Below are 21,376 nucleotides of genomic sequence, written 5' to 3'. Positions count from 1 at the left end.
ATGTGACTAATTCCACTGAATAGTATGCTTGAGAGTGGTTGAGATGGGAAAGTTTGTTTTGAATAGATACTCCCACGGTGAAAAAGAAGCTAAAGAGACAATGACAGTTTAAGGCAATACATGATCCTCGATGGGATCTACCAAGGGAGGAGAGAAGGCTCAAGAGGACATTAAGGAACATATGAAAACAATAGATTATAGACTCTTAGCTTTATATCAATGTTGAATTCCTTGAACTTGATATTTGTACTTAACGATAGTTACATAAGTAAATATCCTTGTTCGAAGGAAATGTACATGGCAGTATTACACACTCAAAGAGCATGACATATACAACTTATATTCACATGTTCAGAAAATGGATTGAAAGATATACAGATGATGGGAAGATAGAAGGATTGATAGTATGATGGATAGATATCTAGAATGATACAGAAAATGTGGCAAAATATTGAAATTAATGGATCTGAGTCTCTGGGGTGGGGATAGGGTCATGTTAGAGTTCTCTCTATGGGTGTATATTATTATTGTAACTGTTCTATAAGTTTGAAAGTATTTTAAAATGAAAAGGCTTATAAAAATAAAAGGTAGTGAAAGCCTGGAACAGATGGCAGATGTTTGTCTTCGTTTTCCAGACTACTATGACAAACACCACACAGTGGTTTGGCTTAAATAACAAGCCTTTATTGGCTTGTGGTTTTGAGGCTAGTAGAACTCCAAAATCAAGTTAGCACTGAGGCTTGCTATTGCTGGAAAATCTGTAGCGCCCTGGCGCTGATTGTAGGCAATCATTTAGGTTCTGTGGCTTGCATTTCTGCCTCCTGTCACATGGCAACATCCTGGCCTTTTTTGTTCCTGTGACTTCTGGGTTCTCTTTGTGAAGCTGTCAGTGATATGAACTAAGTCCACTCTGCTTCAGTTGGCTGCACTTTAACTAAAAATAACATCTTAAAAAGTCCTATCTATAATGGGTTTATACCCATGGGGAACGGATTAAGATTGAGTACATGTGCTTAATCTTAATGGTTTGCACAGTTCAACATGACCACAGTATGGGAATGCAAGGGAGGGGCCGATGGACTGGGCAATTTAGAGAGACTCGACAGAACCTCCAAGAGTTTGATAGGAAAGGAAGGAGTAAAAAAATTGACAGAACATTTTGAGTGGAGATGACAGGGAGGAAGCAGGGCAAATGGGGTGGGGGGAAAGCCTTGAAAAAGAAACTCAAGTTTCTAGCAGGAAAGAAGTGCTGTCTATCTAGCAGTTACAAAATTAGACTGGAGCTTGGGGTCAGAAGAATAAATTTTAAATTTAGAAGATTCTAAAATCTTAGAATTTTAACAAAACCACAAGAAATCTTAGCTGGGTGGAAAACTGTGGCTTAGGACGAGATGTTACGGAATTATTTAGGGTTCAAAAGTTGTAGGAGAAAAAAGTCAGTGAAGTAGTTGAAAAGAATCCGAGAGAATGATAGTTGTCCTTAAGCCTGACTCATATGAATTAGTCACAATAAATTAAAACTGTCAGGGATTAACAGGAAATAATTATCTGCAAATTTAGGTTTTGTATTCAATGTGGAGGATCTGTAGTCAATATCTTTCTAGAAGAGAACCAGTACTCAAAACATCTGTTCACCTGCATGAGCTAACTAGTTAAGTTTTACCTAGAGTAAACAGACTCCGTGCACATTACTTCTTTTTCCGCAGCTCATCTGTTTGGCAATGATGAATTCTGAACCACCTACCATAAACGCAAGGTAAAATTCAAATACTCCTCCTGCTTCAGAAATGTCACCAGGGATATAAGGATCTGACTGAAAGTGCACCTGAGAGCTAAAGGGATGGGTATTCTCTCTATTTGTGTTTGCCTCTCCTCACCTGGGGAAATTGGTTTTTGACAAAGTTACTGTTAAAGTTGTGTTTGCCTAGCCTTTCACTACTGGTGATATATTGTGAACTAATGATGTGTCTGCTGAAAAAGACAAGACCCAATTCTTTATCCCTCCTTAGTCATCCCCACTTCCTGGTACTTTTAGTACAAGGGTGAGAATACAGAATTTAGTACTCAGAGACCTACTGGCAAACCCAAATTAGCATGAAAAATCAACCCCAAAGAAAGCAAAACAGAAGAAGAGATAGTTGCTATATAATGAGATTGTTTTAGGCTTTTTGGAAGACTTTTGGTTGAAGTCATGAATCTGGAAACTTTGTATCTAAATCGATATTTTTTTTCTTATTGGCCTGTAAGAAATGTGTCCCCCTACAAACCTATATGTTTGAACACACACAATTTATTTGGTGCAGGATTATGGGGAGGAAGATATAGGACATCATTAATTCCTCCCCATAATGAGAGCTAAGCTTGCTCTATGAGCTAAGGGTCTAATAAAAACACAGTAGGCATTCAGGACACAGAGTAGGCCTGAAAAGAAACTTAGCATCTCTGTGTATTTCTAAAACTTGGACCTGGTTTTTATGGTACTCTCTCTTGGTGGACCAACTTTAAGGATATTTGGGAAAGCTATTATTATTTCATAAGGAAGATTGGGTATGTAAAACTTAGATGAACAGCTAAAAAGAAACAAAACCTATTTTAGCAAGTGTGAGCAGAGGCAATTGAATACAGTTGATAAAAGCATTCATTGATTTGGGTAGGTAAAATGTAAAGAGGCATTTTTAATTATCTTTAATTAATTGTATCACTCTCTATGGGCATATTTAGACTATTGAGTCAGTTGCTTAGATACAGTGGAAAGTATCTAAGACTAGAACTGGGAGAGGCAGATTGCAACTCCAGCTCTGTGGTTTGGGGTAAAGTATTTAACTTCTCTGGGCTTTATTTATGTATTTGTTCATTTAAATATTCATTCAACAAACATTTGACAAGCTTTTACACTGGGCCTCCCCTAATTCCTCTTCCATAGAGTGCCAGGAAGGACAACTGTGGCACTAACGTGTAGCCCTGAATGGTAAAAACTGCTAAATCAGGGGCCATGTGAAAAGGTTAATTATGAGCCACCTTTAAAATTTTGGAGGAATTCAGATTGGGCTATAGAAAAATGTTGGTTTGAATAATAAAAGCAGCAAGTATACAATCATGGGGCCAGCCTAAGTGATTACCGTGAAGGTCTGGAGACTTTTAACTACCTAATACCGAGTCTGAGAAAACGGAACAATAGCAAGAGTTGGCAAAGGTCTAAAGGGATGAAATTGGCTAATAAGACAACTCCTGGTGGAGAGGGTAAACCTGCTACAGAAAGAGGGGACAGCTCTAGACCCTTGAACAGCCAGTTTCAGATGGATCTAACAAGATCGGTGAGATGTCAAGAGATAAGTGGTATAGAATGTCTTTATCACAAAAAAAAGAAAAAAAACAGCCTATGATTACATCACTTCATTGTCCTTCTCAATATTTCCACATCACAATCACATTTGTAGACACCAGACAATCGTGACACCATGTAGGATTTTTTTTTAAATAAATGGAACAGGGTGAGATACTGATATTAATTTTATTTTTCAGTTTCAAAACATCAATTTAACCATAGATTTTTTCTGTATTCATTTTTTTTCTCATTTTTTTGCACACCCTCTCTGCACGAACTCCACAAGTCCCTTCAGTATGAGAAAACTAAGCTGCTTCTATCAGCACCACAAAATATTCCCTATTATTTTAAGTTTGGAAATACCAGAGATATATTAAGTGAAATCCACCGTACTCCTCACATCTGACCTCTAGATACGTTAAGAGCTTCATCCTCCAATGCTTTTAATTCTAATCCTTGCAGACATGAAATTCATTGTTTGAATTACAAGATGAGTCTCATTAAGGCTAAAAAGCAGTGACCCAGATAGCATAATGGATTAATATGGTGACCTTGCAACTTTAGAGCTTTACTTTCAAATCTGAGTGTGCAGTCAAATCATTTCAATGGTCAATTAATCAATTGGTTAATACCAGTTTATAAGTGTTATGAGACTGGAAGTTAGTAGATCATTTCAGCCAGTACTAGCCTATATAGAATTAAAATGAAACTACAGTACACTCCCCAAACCTTTCTTAAATCATCAGAATAAAATAAATGGGGTTTAATGAGTTGCTATGAATGCTGTAATCACAAATAATTGCATAATTTTGACAGGTACTTTAATAAGCATCAATATTTTGAAATTTCTGCCATATAAAAATCTATTAATGATACATGTTTGCACTTCATTAGTACGGAAAGATGGTAAATAAATCAGGTCTTGAGTAATGAAATGTGAAGTTGACTTAATTCTCAAATCCTATTCTTTTGGTAGCAGCACCTTTCAGTTGATACATACGTGCATATATGAATGCATGTATGTATATATATGAATGCACGTATGTATCAACTGAAAGGTGCTGCTATGCATATGTATCTATGCATACATATATATATAAAGTGTTGGGATTACTTTACTCTAGGAAAAAAAACTGTGTGGAACTCAGCGGGACATCCCGCAATATAAAAAAATTTAAGACAAAAACAGTAAGTTGGCCAGAAACATGTTTGTGAAAAATTCTTTCCAATGTGCTCTGTTTTTGGTTTTTGGTAGATGCAAGATATCCGGAACCCAGAAGGAAGCCAGTACAGCTCCCACCCTCAGATGGCGACCATGAGGCCACGCGCTCAGCCGGCAGACATCAGGCAGCAGCCGGCCATGATGCAGCACGGTCAGCTGACCACCATCAACCAATCGCAGCTGAGTGCTCAGCTTGGCCTCAACATGGCGGGGAGCGCCGTGCCCCACAGCTCACCGTCACCCCCTGGTAGCAAGTCTGCAACCCCCTCCCCCTCCAGCTCAGTGCACGAAGACGAGGGCGACGACACTTCTAAGGTAGGGATGGGTTTTGGGAGCGACCTATGGGCAAAGCCAGGTGCCAAAGAGGGCATTCTGAGGCCCCTTTCTTGAGCTCTGGTGGATGCAAATCGTAAGCTTACGTCATCCGAATGAGAAACGTCAGATGGGGCACGTGCTCTTTTTAGTGAAGAGATTATAGATTGAATGGATTCAATGACTTGCCTGCCCAATTACACTTTTACATCCTCAATAAGTTCTTTAAATTCAGTTGTAGTAAGCTTAATTCAAGATTCATTTTTTAAAAATCTACTTTGCTTTAACCATTTTTTTAAAGAAAGCGGCATCCCAGCAGTACAGTGATGATGATGGCTGTGCGTGCGTGTGTGTGTATGTGTGTGTGTGAGGTATGTTATTCTTAGACGAATGCTTCAAGAGCACCTCACTCCCCCATTTCTTATGGAGGATGAGGAATTTATGGCGAGGGATATTAAATTATGAGATGACGCCTTGCTTCCAGAAATAGGAGCCTGGTGTTTCACTGTATGAATGTCTTTTGTTCACCCCATGCCAGTGCAGTTGTCTGTTCATCTGTCTGTGTCACCAGTGTTGCCATTCTTTAAAATTATTTGGATGGAAAAACAACTGCAGAAGTTGCAGCTTTTAAAATAACTGTACCCAAACTAAGTACACTCACTCAAAAACACCAAAATCGTATTTTTACCACAGTATCAGTCAAGCATCTTCCCGCTTTGTCCCTGTGAGACGGACTGTGTACCTAGTTACAGTGAAAAACACTTAGGGTCTCAGGAGTACTTTATAGTCATCCTCTTTTTGGTTTGTTTATTTTATCTTACTAATGAATCGTCACTTGTGTCAGCCACTTTGTTTTCTTTTCACTCGTGCGAGAATTTGGTTTTTGGAAAATTCAACTGTCAACATGCAAATGAAGACAATTCTATGATATTCTGTTTTATGTAGTCAACTCTCCAATATCTAGACTGAGTTTTTGAAGGGCCAGATAAATAAATCCATGGATTTATTTGGTCTTATGAAAAAGACAAGGCAATCCATGGTGCTCTTCTCTACCCATGGTCTCTCCCTGTTGTCAGTCAACCAGTCTCTACTAAGTTAAGGTGGAAAAGCAGGGAGGGATCAAATGATGTTATATTAATAACTTACTGGGCTAGTGAAAGCCTGGCCTTTAGCTGGGCATTTAGAGGGCGAAATAATGTTCTTAATAAAATATGATGATTGTAATGGCATCTAATAGCAGTGAATATCTGGACCAATATGTGCACACTGAGAATTTGTTTGTGCCCAAAGATTTAGGTTGTGGATGGTGTAGGATAATGCAAATTAATCTCTTAAACATAGATGGCATGTATTATATTGCAAGGGGAAAAACAATCAATACTATGCTCATGGTAAAGATCAGTTTGTTCACCTGGATTTTGTATCTTTACAAGGATTCATTGCTGACATTTCAGGAAATTAAATGCAAAAATTAGTGGCATTTTCTGACAGTAAAATTTATGCAGGATTATTCTTAGTTGCAATAGCATTTACCACATTCTTTAACTTATATGAGTTAAGGGGTGGGGAGAAACCTGGAATCCACAGAATGAATAGTCACAGTTCTGCCATTTGCTGTTGACCGCTAAGATTCACATCTTCTAATTTTGCCAAGGCATAAATTTATGTGCTATCAGCTCCTGGTTGGTGTGAAACTTTGCTAGGGAGTCTCCTATGCAATTGCTCAATAGCTGCATCGCAAAGTAATATATAGTTCTTTGTGAGTGATTTTGTAAGCGGTGTATAGTAGAAGTTGTATTTTCTTGAATTAAACTTTTGAACGTTTAGGGATGGATTTCTTAAGTATGGCTCAGTTCAAATGTCTCTTTGTCCACAGAGACATTCCCAAGTTCATGTTTAGCTTAAGTATGTTTTCCATCTCAAGTAAATTTATCCTCCAGTCCAATGCTGCATACTGTTCTTCACCTTCTTTCCTCTGCAAATCCTCCTGCTCATTTATTCATCTTGTATGTATTAAAGGCCTGGCTGGGGAAAACATCCTTGGAAGAAAATGCTCAAACATTCTACAAAATGATTAAGAATTAAGCTGGATTTTTTTTTTTTCTTTACGTGTGAGTAGGATTTATGTGGAATGTTTTACTGCCACAGCTCTGGTTAAACACGAAATAGCACTAATTCAAAAAGGTCATTTAAAACATTTTTAACAAGTGAACTAAAACGGGATAGTCTCACACCAGAAATAAAAGTTCTTAAAGCTTCCCTCTTAACACATTGTGGTCTCTTGAAGCGATTATATATTAATTCCAGTTTATCTAATCGAACAATTGCATGAAATGAGTTTGTTTCAAAAGAGGGAAAGACTGTAAATATATCAGTAAAATAAATTGTCACCTTATAAGCATTCCCATGGTTGTGATTGCTAGGAAGCTGTCTTAACAACCTAAGTCATAGAGACATTCAGCAATGCAAGATAAAGAACTATAAATTTGAGCAGCTTGAGCGTCTACGTTTACAAACTAGTACTGACAATACAATAAACACTTTAAAATAATTCAAGTATACGGCAACAAGTATATCTTAGAGTACAGTTTTTCGTTTAAAACATTTGGGGCCTTTCTATCCTTTTACTTTCAGATTTTCTGCTGAAAGTACCCTTATGATTTACATGTGTCTTTCATAAGTTATAAGCATATAGTTAAGATAATCTTGACAATCTAAGCCTAGATAAAGTCTTTATGAACTAAGCAGATAGTTAGATAAAATTTTAAGTAGAATATTTACTTTAAATATAAATATTAAAATATTTGGGTTTTTTCCTCCATCTAAGTATGTTGCTTTCTTTTTGTCCCACAGATGTTCTGTGTTCCTTTTTCTCTTTTCTTTCCTTCTTTTAGGTTCTGTTTTCCCATTACATGTTTGGAAATTACATGGTACACAAATGTATACAAATCTAAGATTGACTGATATTTTTACCCTCTAGCATAGACAAGTTCTAACTCCAAACACTCCTTTCAGTTGAAATTGGGAGCTCTTCTTGTTGTAGTTCATTTTCATTACAATTGAATAAACTCTGTATTCTAATAAGCCCCATTGAAACGCTGTTTTTGTTGTTATATGCATTCTTTTTTTTTTTTTTTTTTGGCTTTGGATTAACCCACGTATTTCATTTCTCTTTCTTCTAGCATCTCTTCCCTAATGCCTTTAAAATTTTCTGTAGTGAGGGTCTGTTGGTACTATACTTACCTTAAAGAAAATACTTTCACTAGGTATAGGGTTTTAGATTGATAGTTATTCTCTTTCAGCCTTTGGGAGATACTATATTATCCCATTGAATCCTGTCTATGTTGTTATTAAGACATCCACTGCCTCACTGACTTTCATTTGAAAGTAATCTGCCTTTACTCATGATTTTAAGGTTTTCTCTTGCCTTTTGGTATTCTGTTGCTACATTGTGATGTGTGTGAGTTTGTTTACATTTATGTAGAATTTAAAGATGTCTGTAAGGAATTTTGAGAAATTTTCAGCCGTTATTTTTTTTCAAATATTGCCCTTCCCCTTTCTTGCCTCCCTCTAATTTTGTATTTCTGATTAGATATATGTTAAACTTTCTCATCCTATCCTCTGTGACTCTTCATATTTTCTATTTCTTTGTCCCTCCGTATCATATTTTGATTAATTTATTTCTATCTCAAAATTCATAATCCTCTTTTCGGTTTCTCTAATCTGAAATTGAATTGGTCTATTGAGGATTTGACTTCAATCAGTTTATATTTCTAGATTATTTAATTCTTTTTTTATTTAATTATTTTTCAAATCTGCTTGGAGTTTTAAAAAAATTGTTTTCTCTCTACCCATATATTTGATATCTTTAAATAAACTTATTTGTTTTGTATCCTCTCTGCTAATTCTGACAAGTGAGGGTTTGGGAGTCTGATTCAATTGTCCTTTTTTATTGTTGGCTCTCAGTCTTAAAGCTTTGTTTCATTTTGTGGTTTTTTTTTTTTTTGGTTTCAAAATAGAGCTGATATTTAGGAATTTTTTGTACCTAGTTTGAAAATAGATGCCTCTGAAAATGATTTGTATTTGCTTCTGCCAGGCATCCTAGACTATTACAATCTAGAGACATGTTTGGCTTAAAGGTTTGCGGACCATGGGAGTGGCGTGAAGTCAGGCTCCAAACACTTGCAAATACAGGCTTTTGTTTGTGAATTATTACAAGAGGGTTTTTCTTAGCTCTTTTTATTGTGAAATACATATACACAAAAGCAATAAATTTCAAAGTATATTGTAAAAAGTAGTTATAGAACAGATTTCAGAGTGTGGTTTAGGTGTTAGTTCCACAATTTTAGATTTTTTCCTTCTAGCTGCTCCAAGACACTGCAAACTAAAAGAAACATCAATATAATGATTCAGCAGTTATACTCATTTGGTAAACCCTATCTTCTCTGTTATAACTACTCTTTTTCCCTTGATCCCTCTCCCAATCTTTGGGATATTTGGGCTATGCCCATTCTAACTTTTTCATGTTGGAAAGGGGTATCGATAATATGGGATGGGGGAAGGAGCTAGTTGATGTTCTATGAGAGGTGTTTGGCCCTCTCCGTTCACTATCAAGCTTCCATACAGGAGGAGCACAGACAGGGGGGATCATTTGTACTCTACTTTTGTGCTGAGCACGTAATTCTTCTGTAAAAGGAACTCTCCTATTACATATCCCACTTGGGGTCAGCCAGGGACTTTGTCTTCTCTCTACTGCATGCTTTGACTCAATTACAGCAGGTTCAGCAACCAATTTCGAGATGACAGCTGGCTTCAGTGCTCTTCTTACTTCTCTGTGTTGCTGTTTTCACTTAGTTTTTTTCTTCAAGAGTTCCTTACTAATTTGCCAGCTGGTCAATGCATGTATGCCACCAGATTGGACAGAGACAGAAGTCTAAATGCTATTTTTTTTTTCAAGGCAAATAGGATAACACATCAGCCTTTAGAAAAGTAGTTTTTATATATTTACCACTTCTAAAGACAAGAAGCCTCCTGGAATAAAGCAAAAATTACCAAAAGATAGATTTCTGCAAACATTAAATAAAGTCAAGCAGTCTTAGAACCAAATGTCAAGTCTCTTTATCTAGCAATGAGATTGAATATTTAAAATGGGGACTTGAGAATCTGGCATTTACTACAGTCAGCTGGATTTTTTATGCTACCATTCAGCAGTTCACATGATATATATGATACTGTTAATGAACTCCTTAAGGTCCCCAATTGAATTAATATATGTCCCTCAATTGTTTTTTTTTAAAAAAAAGTATTCCAATTGGTTAAGACTGACCCTAACAAACTAGTTTGGGGAAAAATGGTAAAATTCAGTCGAACAACCATTTAGCACCTGGTTCCAAATAACTGTTCCTAAAATCCAGACAAGTAAGTAAATTACACTAGGATATAGTGTTTTCAAGCTGTGCATGTTCTCAGACATGCCCTAGCCTTAGCTGACTGGAGCATACCCAATTAATTCATGAAATACAAGTGCAAGGTTAAACATAGGTCCCTGGAATTTTTTTCAGTTGGACCACACCTTAACAGCTTGCGCATTCTATGCAAGGCAGGAGAAGCCCTCAGTCCAAAAGAACAAGAAGTGAACCTATTACTCTACACAGGCAAACTTAGAAAAGAGCAAGTAAGTCCAACAAAATTGACAAATGGGACGACTAGGTATATATAGTGTCAACCAAACTTTTTTGTTTTTTCTGGGCATTAGCCCAAACTGCCTATTTCACATAAAGCCAGCAGGTGACTTTGCTAAACTCATCCAAAAACAATACTCAGTTATGTTTGGCAGAATGAAGGAATCTTAAAAATGAATTTGCTTAAAAGCCTCTGATACAAATACGATGCCCCACACTTGTGAATCATTTCTAAAGTATAGCACTTCATATGTGTTTTTTTATAATTGAGGGTTTGAGTCATGAAATGTACCGTTATTATTAATGATAATAATAAGCCCCTTTGTAGAGTGAAAGAAGTATTACAGTCTTGCTGACTTCACAGTAACTAAATGACTTGCTTTCCACGCTTATTTGAATTTATTTTCATAAGGGGATTTTAGATGGCATAGTTTAGAACAAAAAAGAGAATAAATTTAAGTAGCAAAATTTTTACTTTCAAAAACTACCATCACAAAACGTGCTGTGATATGCCCCATTTCCACAGTGAAGATTTTATATTTACATTATATGATAAGACTTCTAAGTAGAGTTCTGTGTTGTTTGTTCAGCCTATTATGCAGATGGTGCTTGATTAAAATCTATTTTAAACTACAGCGATTACTGCAAGATATTGTGCATTAAACAGCTCTCCCAGCTCCATTAAAGGCTTTGGGACTGCGGCAGGTTATTTTAAAGATGCTTATAGATGTGTCTAACTTCTCCAGGGACATTTCAATATCAGTTATACTCTTTCCTTGATGATCTCAACTCCTGTACTCTGTATTCTTAAGAAATATCATCTAAGCAACATTGTTAACACATGCTTTTTTTTTCAAGTGAAAGATTATTGTTTTCTTGTGATAAGTTAAATGCATCACTCTAATTAAGCAAGAACGCATGGCAGGAGGTAGATTACCAGAAACCTAAGGACACCTCTGAGGATTTTAGAAATAAATCTCTAGGATTAAGTTACACGAAGTATGTGCATTTGTGTACAGCTTATGTGAAAGTAATTTTTATTTCTGTATTTGGGTATTGGTTTACTTATTCATTAGTGCTTTATTGAGGGTGAAATAAGCCTGTGGGTGTTCAGGACTACACTTAGGACCTCAGTCCAGCCGTGTTCTTAATTGCCATGATTTTTATACCATTTTCGTGTGTTTCCTATTTTCTTTGCCTTGTAATTCTAAGCCTCCACGCCATGCTATAAGAATGAGGGAGTGGAAAGACAGAATGGTGCATAGTCCTACTTTGTAGGTAAGATACTGCACTGACACTGTGAAGGCATGCGAAGATTAAAGGGACCTGGTCCCTGCTTTCAATGTGCTTGTGGTCATGGGGAATTTTTATAATTGCATTATGTGGTTTCTTCTACATGCTAAAGATTATGATATAAGAATTAAATTTAAGTCTCCAATCTTAGACCCAAATAACTTTAAAAATATTGTACTCTAAGACAGTATGGTCCAATACAGTAGCCACTGACTGTGTGCCACTATTTACATTTAAATACGGCTATTTAGAATCCAATAAAATTTAAAAAATAATAATTCCTTAATTGCATTAACCACATTTCAAGAGCTTTGTTGCCACATGTGGCTACTGGCTGCCACTTTGCTTTGGACAGCGCAAAAACCATTTCCAGTATCCAAGAAAGTTCTACAAGGCGGTACTGCTATGAACTTTAGAAGTTGGGGCTTCTTAGAAAATTTGGATATAAGATTATAAGCTTTGAGTCATCTAAGTAAGTATTCGGGATCCAGACAATACTCAAAATTAAAGACGAGGGATATATTACGGATCCATGCAGCTAATGTTTCAACCACAATTGTACTCATCATCATCGTGTTCGTTCCAAATAGCTTGTGGTCAAAAAAGCCAGGTATCTCTCAAAATGCAATCTGTTAGTAGTGTGTAAGTACTTCCAAATTATATCAACATTTCTTTCTTCAAGAAGCTTTGCATATAAGGAATAACTATGTGTCCTTCACATATATGATGAAACTTCCTCCAGAAAGCAGGCCTTACAAATTCTCAGGTCATTACACGGAATCTGAAACAGCAGCTTATTTCTGCACCCTCTCTGACACAGGAAAAGTCATTTCTGTCATTCCTGAGGCAGTGTTCAGCTTTCATGTGACAAACAGCCTTAACTTCCATATAGCATTCCCAAGTACTTGCCCACATGAGACCTAAAACCATGACAGAGACTTGGCATTCCTTTATATTAGATCCAAAGATGCAAAGATATTATGCATATGTAGTAAGTCTTTATAAAAGGAACCTTGAGCAATATAAGAAATGCTTCCTTCCAAAATACATTTTATTTTTAAAAAATAGATCTTTCATAAGTTACAGTCCACCCCCCCCCCCCCATCCCGTATATAAGCCATTGGTGAAAGCCAGGACATTATCTTAAATCATAACTAAGTTCTAAGAGGGTAGTTCTATGAGTAGTAAGAATATTACAGTCCAAGAGCATAGCTTTTGGGGGTTTCTAGCTTAATTAGCAAAGGAAAGGCAGTAAATCTTGAGAAATGAATATGTTGTGTGTTTCTTTTAGCTTGGTCTTCCACAAAGCAGTTTTTTTGCGTGACAGATAATTCAAACCCAAGTTAACACGGGTACTGAAAGGGAAGGCGTTAACATGCCAGTGACTGAAAGCAGATCAGTATGCTCTTGCATTCAGGAATGGCGGAGACAAAAATGATGTAAATGTTCTGAGTTTGGTTGGAAGTTTGGCCTTACTAGGGGGCAACATCCCAGCTACATAGCTCAGTGCATCTGTGGGGCTCAACCAGATAGACAGTTGGAGCCCCAGAATTAAACCCCATAGCACCTAAAAATGTGGAGGCAGAGTCCCAGAATGCTTGCTTCTTCTAAACAAAACTCTGAGGTTGTGCAAGACTGCTTCTGCTGACACTACAATACAAACCAGGAATAGGAAAAGCCCCCAGACAACTCACAGCATAGACTGGTTGCATTTTTTTTTTTTTTTTAGGGTTTCCGATAGGATTGCTCTCCATTGCCTCAATATTTGATCATCTGTGCTCTTGATACACTGAATATGTAGCGTTTATTATTGTCTGAGCAGGTTCTCCTGCTTCCTCAGCTCATCCCTAGTGAGTATGGCCCTGTGGTCAAATACCAAAGGATAACTGTCCTCCTTTCTGGGGCAGTAGGGGCTCACACATCCAGTAAGGGTAAAAATTGCAGTGCATTGTCTAAACATGAATTCAAAAGGGAAAAAAAAGTATGAAGATCTGTGGTTGAAACACTATTTTGGACAATGGAGGGGGCAAACTATTTAAAGAATTTGGGGAAATATGTTAATAAGAACTCGTATGTTGCACCTTCGGAAATTTATCTCTATACCTGACATTTGGTTGTTTTCCAGAGCATTTGATATGATCTGCAGTTATGGGTATTTCAGTGTATGAGATCCTAACTTTAATTACTATTCTCAGTAATATTCCATATAGATAAGCATTCATTTATTCTTACCTTTTTTATCCTCTTTTTAAATATTCTCAATCTTATATAAACTATGCCCTCCAATATCACATTTACTCTATATTTTATATCCTTCATTGGAGACCCTTGTTAACTCCTTTTTATATATCTTTTTGTAAATACTTTATGATTATGAACGTAAAGAATAGCCATGTTCACAAAATTTGGAAATTGTAAAAATCATAAAGAAGAAAATAATAAAAATTCAACATATAACCCATAGAAATTACTAATAACGTATCAGATAATTTTTAAAATCAATCCATGGTTTCTCTTTTACTGCATATTTACTTACTGCCCTAAAGTACTCACATCAATTAATGAGACTTGATTTCCTGTGACAAAAAACATCTATGCTTTCACTTATTCATTCTTTCAATTATATTATTTGTTATTATCATTATAATGAGCATTAGGCATTTACTCTGTATCAGGAACCATAAAAACTGTTAGTGAGCAAAATCAGACCTGGACCCTGTCCTCATAGTGCTTATGCTACAGGAGATCCAAATTCCACAAAAATTATGGTATATTTACTAATTTAATATATAAGTATGAATGGAAATGTACGGAACTATACAAGTGAGAAGCAGGAGCTTGACTCAATTTCAAGAAGTCTTTGAGGCTTCCAAATAGAGATGTCAAACAGTAGTTGTTTATATGTGTGCAGAGGTCTGGGGAAACTTGAACTTGACAGTATCCTCTGACAAATGGGTAACGGAAATCCTGCATACTTGTGAGATTATTTAAGTACAGGCTCACGGGAGAAGAGGTTTGCAGGAAAAAAAAAAAAAATCAGGGACTCTACCATATAATGCCCAGATACAGGAGAAAGAGCTTAAAAATGATTTTGAAAACAGTGAAGGCAGTGAGGTTGGAGTGAAATCCTGAGAGTGGGATGTCATGGAGCCCTGGAAGAGAAGACAAGTAAGAGAGGAATAAAAAGTCGTTTGGATTTAGCAGTGTGGCCAATGGTGGGCTTCTCAAAAGCTAAGTGATAGGTGAGCGCACTGAAGTGAGTTGCAAAAGCTACACACAACACAGGCGACCATTTCAAGGACTTTGGTTGGAAAGAGGAAAAAGATAGGGCCATGGGGAGTCTTGGGGCACAGAGAAAGTTTTCATATGTTATGTTTTGTCTTTCAGATAGTTAAATGCCAGTAGAAGGAATCAGGTTGAGCAGGAATGGCTGAGGCTGGTTTCCCACCCCTAGGCATTCTGTTTAATCAGTCTAGACTAAGGCCTGGGCATCAGGGTATTTAAAAGCTTTCCAGATGATCCTGGAGTGTGGCCATATTTGAGAACCATCACCATTCTAAATCATATTTGCCAAAGCGTTTGTCTTATCTTTACTGTCTCTTACGCCAGTTTTCCCAGTATTACCTCAGTCAGATGATGCTAGTTATCTGACAGAGATTTGTAGGTGGTCCAACAGTTTCACAGATCCATCATGGGGAAGTTATCTTCTAGTATTAATCTAGCACAGTTTGTCAACTCAGCTCAGAGCATCCTGTGTCTATAGGGTTCTTTGATCTGCTTCAGTAGATAATTTCAAAATGAAAATCTTTTAAATATCTCTTTCAATAAAGACGTAATCAAATAATTCTCTTAGTTTTTCCCCTATCTCTTTTTGATTCTTGGGTATATATTTTAAATGTAATCTTATGACATCACATATTAATACTAAGGTCATTTCTTTTTATTCTTTGGCAGATTTGTTTTAGTTAGATTTATGCCATGACATAATTAACATTTGAATATCCTTTTAAAGTTTATAAAATATAGAAATATATACCATTCAACAATTAGAAAATAGCTCTGCAACTGGTTTATAGTACAGGAAATGGAGGCTCAGAGAAATTAAGTAATTTGCCCAAAATTGTACAGCTTAAAATGATAAAAGTATGGCATAATCTCAGATTCTCTGATGTTATATATTTTTCTCTTTCATTTGATCAGCTTCCTCTCCAATGGTGGCAACTATTTTATACAAATCACTCTGCCTAGCAATTTATCTGAATACAATGTATTTACAGATAAAAAAAGGCAGCAACAAACACAATAGAAGGTGAGGGTAGAAACTTCCATGATAGTGTCAACTCATTAAGAGTACACATGGGACTTTATGGTGCTGAATAAGGGTTGTGGAAAGATGTCCTATTTTATGTACATGTAGATTCATGTAGTTTTAGAGCTGGAAAGAAATCCTAGCCTATAACCCTCATTTTACAGTAATGATATGACAGCACATCTAGTTGGTGAAAAACATACAATTCAGATGCAGGTATCTTAATTATATTTGTTGATTTTTCTTCCCAATTTCATCAGAATAACAATTAAAATTATCCAGATATTCATACTTAAAGAAAATGGGAGAAAATGGACCCTTATTTTATACTGACTATAAAGCTGTTTCGAAATCTCCAGAATCTGGAATCCAGTTTCTGAAGCTGTGCTGTCCAGTATGATCATCGCTAGCTACATATGACTATTTCAATTCTCCATATCCTTGCCAACATTTGTTGTTTATTTTTTGATAATACCCATCCTTGTGGGTATGAAAGTGATGTGGTAACTCACTGTGATATTGATTTGCATTTCCCTCATGACTAATGACTAATGATATTGAGCATCCTTTCATGTGCTCATTGCCATTTGTATATTTGCTTTAGAGAAATGTCTGTTTAAGTCTTTTGCCCGTTTTTTGTTGTTGAGTCATAGGAGTTCTTTATATTCTGATTAGTAAATTCTTAACAGATATGTGGCTTAAAAATATTTTCTCCCATTCTGTGAGTTGTGTTTTCATTCTTTTGACCTTTGATGAACAAGTTTTAAATTTTAATGAAGCCCAATTTGTGCTTATGTGTCATATTTAAGAAATCATTGCTAAGTCTGATGTTATGTATATTTACCCTATGTTTTGTTTTAAAAGTGTATGCACATGTATAGGTAAGGGTCCAAATTCATTGTTTTCCTTGTAGCTTTCCAGTGTTCCCAGCACCAATTGTTGAACAGACTGTTCTTTTCCCCATTGAGTGATCTTGGCACTCTTGTTGATGATCAATTGACCATGTATGTGAGGGCTTATTCAGGTCTCAATTCTGTTCCATTGATCCATATGCAGTACCACACTGTTTTGATTATTATAGCATTGTGTAGTAACTTTTGAAATCAGAAATTGTGAGTCTTCCAGTTTCATTCTTTTGTTTTGGCTATTTGGGATCTCTTGAAATTTCCGGTGAATTTTAGAGGTGGTTTTTCTGTTTATGCAAGAAATGTCATTGGGACTTTGATAGGGATTGAATTGAATCTGTAGATTGCTTTGAATAGTATTGCCATCTTAACAATATTGTCTTCCAGTTCATGAATACAGGGTGTTTTATTTGTTTGTCTGTTTTTTGTTTTTTTGTGTGTATTTGTTTTTGCATGGCCAGGCATCAGGAATTGAACCCAGGTCTCCGGCATGGCAGGTGAGAACTCTGCCTGTTGAGCTACCATGGCCTGCCCAAAACAAAGTGTTTTGTCATGTATTAAGGTCATCTTTAATTGTTTTGAGTAGTCTTTCATACTTTTTGGTGTACAAGTCTTGCAGCTACTTGACTAAATTTATTCTTAAGTGTTTTATTCTTTTTGTACTGTTATAAATAGAATTTTTGAAATTTCCTTTTAGGATTGTTCATTCTTAGTGTAGAAAACTACAACTGATTTTTGTGCATTAATCTTGTATCCTGCAAATTTGCTGAATTCATTTATTAGGTCTAACAGATTTTTGTAGGTTCTTTAAGGTTTTGTTAATCTAAGATCATGTTCTCTATGAATGAAGACAATTTTACTTATTCCTTTGCCGTGTGAATGCCTTTCATTTATTTTTCCTGCCTAATTTCCCTGACCAGAACTTTCAGTACTAAGTTGAATAGAAGTGGTAAAAGTGGGCATACTTGTCTTGTACCTATCTTAAGGGAAAAGCTTTCAGTCTTTCACCATTCGGTAGATGCTAGCTGGGGCTTTTTTCATGTATGGGCTTTTTCATCTTGAGGAAGTTCCCTTCTATTCCTATTTTAAGTCATGTTTTTATCATGAAAGGGTGCTGAAGTTTGTCAAATGCTTTTTCTGTATCAATTGAGATGATCATGTGAGGTTTTCCTTCAGTTAATATGGTATAGGTATTACATTAATTGATGTAGGGAATAATGAACCATCTGTCCATTCCTGAGATAAGTCCCACTTGGTCATGGTGCATAATCCTTTAAATATGCTGTGGATTCAGTATTTTGTTGAGGAATTTTCCATTTATATTTAGAAGGGATTTTGGGCTGTAATTTTCTTTTCTTCTAGTGTCTTTGTCTGGCTTCAGTGTCAGGATAATGCTGGCCTCATGGAGTATATTAGCAAGTGTTCCCTCCTCTTCAATTTTTTGAAAGAGTTTGAGAAGTATTTGTGTTAATTCATCTCTAGATGTTCAGTAGAATTTGCCAATTGAGACTTCTGGTCCTGGGCTTTTCTTTTTGGGGAGTTTTTTTTGATTAACAGTTTGGTCTCTTTATTTGTATAGGACTATTCAAATGTTCTGTTTCTTCTTGAGGCAGTTTTGATAGTTTGTGTATTTCTAGGAATTTGTCCACCTCATCTAAGTTATCCAGTTTGTTGGTATACATTGTTCAGAAGTTTTATCTGGACAAAACAACAACAAATCCAGATGTCACTTAGAAATTTCTGTATTTGTGCAGTGTGTATGGATGAGTGTATGCATATAAGCCACAAAGAAAAACAACCATTTGATTCCTCGCCCCAAATTTTCTTAGTTTATTATACTGCAATTCTACTTTGATTTTTATTTCAGATCAATGGTGGTGAGAAGCGGCCTGCCTCTGACATGGGAAAGAAACCAAAAACCCCTAAAAAGAAGAAGAAGAAGGACCCAAATGAGCCCCAGAAGCCTGTGTCTGCCTATGCATTATTCTTTCGCGATACCCAGGCTGCCATCAAGGGCCAAAATCCAAATGCTACCTTTGGTGAAGTCTCTAAAATTGTGGCTTCAATGTGGGATGGTTTAGGAGAAGAGCAAAAACAGGTAAGAAGGGATTCAGTATGGAGTGGGAACCAATGTGATTTTCAAAAGTTGACGCACTCTGAAGAAATAACTTTTGAGGATTTTGGATGAATTCTTCACTTGCTAAAAATAAGGCTGAGAATGTGTCCCATCGGAACCAGACTTTAGGAAACTCTCACATAGTTTGCTACTCCTTTATTTCTCTTCCATAAATAGAGTGTTAGTTCCTTTGTCTCAAAGTTTATGTAGTATAGTCACTTTTGGAAGGACTTTTGCATATCCCAGCCAGGATTACATCATCCTTTAGTATTGCCAGTGTGATCATAAAGACTAAAAAAAATCCTAAAAGTATTTTGAAAACTGTTCACACTGCACCCCTCCCTCTTCAGCACTTACCATTGACTCTTTGTCATCAGAGCCCTTTTTGCTCTTTGCTAAATTAACCTCAAATTTAAGGGTTTCTACCCTTAGCCATTCCCTAAAGACTGCCAGAGTATGTTATTCAATCCCTCATATACTCTATTTCTAGACTGTGTTAAATGAAACCAGATGCCTGTTTTTTTTTTTACCTCCTCTTATAGATTGCCATGGTATGACTCAGGACCATGCTTAGGGAGAGCCATGTGAGATTCTTTACAGTTCAGCTATTGCATAAATAGCCCAGAGATCTAAGAATGATAGGAAACCATAGAAAGAGTGAGAATTCAGTGAGTGGATACTGTCCACCTCAACAAGAAGCAACACTGATCCCATATTTCTAAACCTGGCACTAAATTACCATTGCCACCATCTAGAATCTCACTGGTACAAAGAGAATATTAGGCAAGCATTATCATTAAAATACAGTCATTAAGATGATTATTAAGATACAGCTTTAGCCATTGCAGAATACTCAGTTGCATTACCTTTGAATCTTGATAGAGGCCTTTACTTCTCTTCCTTATCAGATCCAGGAGAGTATATTTTTTTTAAAAAAAGCAGAAAATCTCATACTTAACTCGTGCATCTTGGAGTACCTAAATATTGTGAATATATATCAAAAGTCATAATATATGTAGTGTTTCATTCCTTTAAAAGCACATTCACATGACTTATCTCATTGATTCTACTCAATACTCACAGATGTACAAGGAAATTAGTATCTTAATTTTGCAGATTATGAAACTGGGCCAGATAAGTTAAATCCACTTATGTATTCATTCAGTAAATATTTGCTAAGTGCTTGTGTGCCAGCCACTGTTCTAGACACTGGAAATATAGTAGAGAACAAGACAAACAGACCCTCATTCTGTTGAATGATTCGTCTAGGATTGAATGGCTGGTGTATATACTTCCTAAGACTAGAGCCCATAGCTCAGCATAGAGTTCTTTTCCTAACAAACCCCATGATAGATGTAACTGTTAAACCAGTTGCTAAGGAATTAGAGAACCCCTTCCCCAGTTCCTCCCACTACCTCTGTTCTGAGAGCCAAAGCTGTCTTCTACAATCTGAAATCTCTACTTAGGTTCTTCTGTCTTTGTCAAGATTACCAACCAAAGTGAATGCCTTTGTGGGAAAACACGGACTTACCCTACAAATCTCTGGGTGAATAGAGTCATCTCCAGGGACTCAAAACACACAACTGAAAGCATTCTCTGTAACACTCAGTTAAAATACCTATTTCCCTAGGAAAAGAGTAGTTAATATGATTCTAATTAGAACCTAAAGCTTGTTTCAGGATTTTAGAGCTGGTTTATACCCTAACTCAGACCACATTGCACTCACACTCCCAAATTTGAGGTGTGTCTCCCAAATGCTTTTGGATGTTCTTGATGGAATTGCAAAGTGACTTCATTTTGCCACTCAGTAGAGCAGCGTGGAATGAGAAATTAAGTGCACATTGACCAGAAAATGTGGTCAATGACTCTAACCCCAACCTCTTCCCATTCTCTAGATTATGTAACCTTCCTGTGACACCTATATATTGGAGCATACGTCACTCTCTGCTCCATCGGCCCCCCTTTTTATACCTGGAGATGTACCAGCCTTCAATACTATACATTTTTTTTGCTTTGTGAGATAAAATGTCCTGAAGGAAAGATCTAGAAAGTTTTCCCTTCCCCAGGGCTTGAGTGCAGAGACCCTTCTTCAATCAGGACATACAGGAATCCCCTCTGAAAACTCAGCCCATTCTCCCTACTCAAGACTCAGCAGCTGAACTGGGCATTTTGTTCCCAGGCTTGTATGTGCTCCCTTTAGCTTCTTCTATTTT

General features: G+C 36.5%; 1 protein-coding gene across 5 annotated transcripts in view; it reads left to right on the top strand.

Moving 5' to 3' along the window:
* TOX (thymocyte selection associated high mobility group box) overlaps positions 1–21,376 on the top strand; it is a 350,259-nt gene that overhangs the window by 273,552 nt on the left and 55,331 nt on the right. For all 5 annotated transcript variants that reach the window (XR_013178209.1, XM_077166832.1, XM_077166836.1 and 2 more), the window contains exons 4-5: positions 4,581–4,862; positions 18,915–19,145. Coding sequence is in view for 4 of the 5 variants with exons in the window: in XM_077166832.1 (XP_077022947.1) it covers positions 4,581–4,862; positions 18,915–19,145 (513 nt within the window). In the remaining variant the exon portion in view is untranslated. The remainder of the gene's footprint in view (positions 1–4,580; positions 4,863–18,914; positions 19,146–21,376) is intronic.

The sequence above is a fragment of the Tamandua tetradactyla genome, chromosome 6, assembly GCF_023851605.1.
Source record: "Tamandua tetradactyla isolate mTamTet1 chromosome 6, mTamTet1.pri, whole genome shotgun sequence".
Classification (NCBI taxonomy): domain Eukaryota; kingdom Metazoa; phylum Chordata; class Mammalia; order Pilosa; family Myrmecophagidae; genus Tamandua; species Tamandua tetradactyla.
This window is presented reverse-complemented; position numbering and strand designations above follow the sequence as displayed.